Consider the following 4,879-nt stretch of genomic DNA (forward strand, 5'->3'; position numbering starts at 1 on the left):
CCCTCGCGCTCTCCCCCATCCCCCATCGGCCCGCATTAGACATGCACGACGAAATTCGCCCGTCGTCCTCGCGTATACGTCCTGCGCTGCTCGCGTCCTGGACGTGCGGCGGAGGACAGGGGCCGGAGGCGGGAGGGGGACTGAGCTGGGGCTGAGCCTGAGGTGGACGTGTAGACCCGCGGCCGCAAGGGCGCGGTGAGGTTCTGCATGGCGCCTTACGGCTCAAGCGAGTAGGCAACCCGCACGCACGCGCGCGTGTGGTAGCCTAACTGGCGGGGTGAATCCTCCTTCATCGACGGTGAGGTGTCTTACCTCCTGGTCTTACCGGTCTGTGATGACGACGAGGTGGTGTTTGGAGTGGCTGTCAGGTTGTGGTGCATGGACCCACTACGACCCCAACTGATTGCCTGATGGGTAGGCCCCTTGTTCAAAAGACGCCTGGAGGTAGACAAACAACCCTACAAAGGGTTGGTGCTTCGTCCCGCTGTTTTCTCGCCCCCCCCCCCTCTCCCTCTCTCTCACGGTGGTCGACGTGGTCGTCACCAGGTTTGGCACAAGGACGCGTTTCGCGCTTCGGGCGCCGCCAGGTCCCAGGTCGGCGGTGAGCGATAGTCCGCCACCGACCGTCACCGTGTCCCGGACCGTCCCGGTCGGTCCCGTTCGTTTTGATCGTCCAGCTATGTGCAGCACCTTTAATCACGTCACGTCGGCCCCCGTCTCTCTAATTATCCCCGCACCCTATCGCTCTCCCTCGCCGTCTCTTTCGCTCCCGCGCGCTCCCCCTCACCCCTCCCCTCTTCCCTCTCCCCCCTCTCTCGCTCCGTCTCTTCCTCTGACTGCTGACGGCTGATTACTGATTACGGGTTGCCTGCTGATTACGGGAACCACAAAGGGCTTCTCAATCAAACAGCGCCTTGCCCCCCTTCCCTCCTCCTCCCTCCTCCCCATCACTAAGTAAAACCCCTTCCCCTTTCCCCTCCCTCGCCAGCGCTCCGAGCTGCACAGCGGTCCAGCTCCATGTGAATTGGCGGAGGGTCTCAGGGAAATGTCGTGCAAGGAATAGCCTTAGCGTATTGGGAGGGCGGAAAGGGGAGAGGGGGGGGGGGTGTTCCTTCCCGCCGAGCAGAGGTTTTACGAGTAAACCTGAAATTGGAGTAGCCCCGCTAAAGATCAGTACTGCAGACGTAAAAAGTGAAATTGCCTCCGCGGCGACGGCTGCGTGCTGCGTGTGCTGCTGGCTCCGGCCCGCAGACGGTGGGTGTTGTTCACAACCGCGGCGGGGTCTACATGGTGGCGTTGTTCACGTCACCTGGAGGCCTGCTCTTCGCTTTCGCCCTCCAAAGGCCCGCGACAGCAGACGTGGCGTCAGACGTGGCGTGATGGTTTGCTGGCGGCCCCTTCCCGTCCCCGGGAGAGTGGCCCACGGCCACGGTGGCCCCACCCCGGCCCTGGTCTGGTCAGCCTTCTGTTTGCCCCGCGGCCCCGCCGCGGCCTTCGGCCGGCCCTTCCCCGATAGGAGTGTGTGCGATGTGCGAGGCTTGGCCGGCGCGGCGCCCCGCCGCAGCGCGCGCAGCCCTCCCGCCCCCGCCGCTCATCAAGAGTCTCATCATCGGCCCCGCTGCTGCCCCTCGCCCGGCCCGCCCCCGCCCCGCCCAGGCCCAGCACCAGGTTGGCGGCGGCGGCTCCGCCAGCACAGCATTGTCATTGTCGCTCTGATTTGGCACAACCACGGGTAAACTTTCCTTAAGTCGTCTCTGACAAGAGTTTGCTTACAGCCCCCGCTCCCCTTTCACCCCGGCCAGAGGCCCCGGCCCGACGGCGACGTGACGTGCGGCCGTGCCAGCAAAACAAATGATAGGAGGAAGATACCCCACGTTCTAGATACCAAAGCTGTACTCTCAGCGATAAAAGGGATTGATTGCAGCACAGAGTATCTGCTGCACATCAGTTTGCAGCTCGTGATTCAAAACCGACGACAGCGGGTCGGGTCGCCCGGCTGCTTGCTGCTAACCCGGGGGAAATATTTCCTCCAATTTTAATTGAATTCCGTGTAAAACTACGAAAGTCCCAAACCTGCTTGCTCTGAAGCTGGTCGTAAATAAATCATTTTCCGCGGCGGCGACAGCGCCTTTACGACGACGCCGACCTTCCCCAGGGACGCCCCTCCCCCTCCCCCTCCAAGCATGACGGAACTTTTTTCTTCTTCTCTGGCGGCGGCTCGCGCGAAAGTGTACCGGAAAAAGTTGAGCTAATTGCGTGGCGTCGTGCTTCGCTCACTAGAACCTCTCACCTTCGCCGTAATGAGTTGGGCAGATCATTGTGCGTCTCGAACTTCCCTCTCCTGCCCCCGCCCGGCCGCGCCGCCCGGCCCCGGCCCCGCCCTTCACCTGCTGCCAAGCCGAACTGCCTGTCATGTCAACACATCTTCGAAGGTATGTGTGCTGGCGTGAACTCTGTGCCTGCCTGCGTAGATGTGTAAGTCGTTCGAATACTGCCTGTGGCACTTTTTTCAACCGTGCTTTTCTTTCTTGCAGCCCTCCTGCCTGAAACTGCTTTTAGCAGGCGGCCATATAGGTTGTAATCTGTTACTTTTTGTTACCATCTCCTCAGAGTTATTTGGTGTGACGTTTAAGAATTTAACAATTTTTCGCCCAGGGAAGACTGTTTTATGGGCACACTGCAATACTTTTGTGCACTTGAGGCTGCATTTACTTGTCATACAAATGATTTAGTTAAAATGACTGGTGAAATTGGATTTTCCCTCAGATGAGATGTAATTCTGGTAGCTGAATCTCAGTATTTTTTTTCTTATTTGCTTTTCTTTAAAATTCTTTTTATCAATTTTGATTCCTATGAGATTTGTTTGGCCCCGATCATGTAATTGTGTACAAGTTTAACTTTAATGTTACAAAAATTTCTTTGTTCTGTGAAAGTATGTGGCTTGTTTCATAATGTTACAGGGTGAATAAAGAGGAAGGAGGTTTCGAGCAAAATTGCATTTAATGTCTCTATATAATAACAACTCAAACATTTAGCTGCACTATAATTCATTGGAAGAGTCAGTCAATAGATCTATGGTTTACGGACTTAACATTGAGGTAGCTGGGTTCCAATATGTACAAGTCAGGCGAACTAAATGGCGGCATTGCAACCACTAGTACGTAACTCACAGTCCCATACAATTCATTACTTTCACAATTTCAAATCTAAATGTACAATGAGGATGGAATTTTTATAAACCAATTGGCACAAAGAGCTGCCTCAGATAAAAATTAACATTGCACTGTGGGCAGCTCAAAGAGAACAGCCATCTATCTATTTTTTTTTCTATTAGAGTTGTAACACAAATTGACTATCGATTAATATCAACACTGATAACACCTTTACATTTCTTCTGTAAACAAAAACAAAAGATCCCACTGACAGGGAAAAATCAAACAATCTAACCAAAAAATCGCGGCCAAAATAACTATACAAAACATATCAAACATAACATCAACAACGCCGTGGAATGTCTGGTTGTACATAATATAGCATATTTACATTACTTTGAATCAAGAAAAAAATATCCTTTAAAATCTTGTCATAAAACATTTATTTGATCTTGTCATTTGCTCATAGTTGAATACTAGAAGACATAGCAAACACTATGTACCTATCTCTTTATCGTATAAAATTATCTTTTGTATTCTAACTGGTATCCAACTGGCAATTGTTCAAGTGTGAAGCTAAATTCTGATGGCTGCTCACAAATATTTACAACAAAAAAACAGAAAAAAAAAACGTCATCAGTCTTAAAACAAAATAAAAATTCTCATCCAATCAGGTCACTGCATGTCTGCCTTTGTAAATGTGTGACGTCACAGTATCCTTAATTCAGATTGACTTAGACCACGGACGCAGGCCGTGCAAAACATTACTTTATAAAAAGATAAGAGACAAAAATTAAACATGGAGCTTACAAGAGTTAAACCCGTTGCGTTCCATATGGCACAGGGTGTATACGTCTGTTAGTTTACTATGACATCAGATCACATTAAATGACAAAGTATCAATTTAACTTGCAAATCAACTTAAAACAAAGTCCAGACGACTAGCGCGTGCAGAGCAAGGCCGGAGCAAGGCGATACGAGCTGAAGGTACCATTTGGGCAAGTCAACAGTTGCGTCAGGAGGCCAGGGGTGCGATCAGGTGCCTGGCGTCACCAGCAGACGAAGCTGCGCCTCGCGTTTCCTACCCCACTCCTCCCCACCCCCGCGCCCCACGCCTTGCTCCGCTCTGCCCCGCCACCTTCCCGTCCGACATGGCATGGCCGTATCGGCATTTCCTTAGCGCGGTGACGTCACTCGTTCTCCGAACTCTCACATACGCACACATACACGGTCACACACTCACTAGACATGTTTACAAAAAGGCCAAATCAGCAAGAACATGAACAAAAGCGGCCACGAGCTATTAAAACATTGCACATTAAATTTGTGATAAAAAAGAGATTAACAAATCTGATTAAAACCCGTGTTAAATACATCTCCTTAGTGCTGCTTTAGAGACACAAATGAGCATTATGGAAAAATATATGACAAACACTGCATTAGATATGTCACTCCTGAGGGCAGGTACATAAATTAATCTTGATATCATTATTAAATTCCTGATCTGATATGATACCCATACATGATATAATTTCACACTGCTTTAAACATCGACAATTCATTCAGTCTGTAAAATAAATTGAGCAGATTATTGCTTAAAGTTGGGAACCTTCATCACACATTACACGCCCCTTCATACATCCCACAAAGACTGGCGTAACATTTCATACATAGCACATGATAAAGACAATAAATTAATTGAAATTAAAATGAGATTATATAAAAAC

The 4,879-nt window shown here is 50.1% G+C and overlaps 1 protein-coding gene across 1 annotated transcript; it reads left to right on the forward strand.

Annotated features, from left to right (window-relative positions):
• The first annotated feature begins 1,942 nt into the window (after window positions 1–1,942).
• Window positions 1,943–2,863, forward strand: LOC127750755 (uncharacterized). The gene is made up of 2 exons (XM_052273183.1): window positions 1,943–2,432; window positions 2,535–2,863. Exons 1-2 carry the CDS (start codon window positions 2,301–2,303, stop codon window positions 2,730–2,732), a joined length of 330 nt encoding a protein of 109 aa, XP_052129143.1. The 5' UTR covers window positions 1,943–2,300; the 3' UTR covers window positions 2,733–2,863.
• Window positions 2,864–4,879: the final 2,016 nt, after the last annotated feature.

The sequence above is a fragment of the Frankliniella occidentalis genome, unplaced genomic scaffold (assembly GCF_000697945.3).
Source record: "Frankliniella occidentalis isolate FOCC.00 unplaced genomic scaffold, Focc_3.1 Scaffold252, whole genome shotgun sequence".
NCBI lineage: Eukaryota > Metazoa > Arthropoda > Insecta > Thysanoptera > Thripidae > Frankliniella > Frankliniella occidentalis.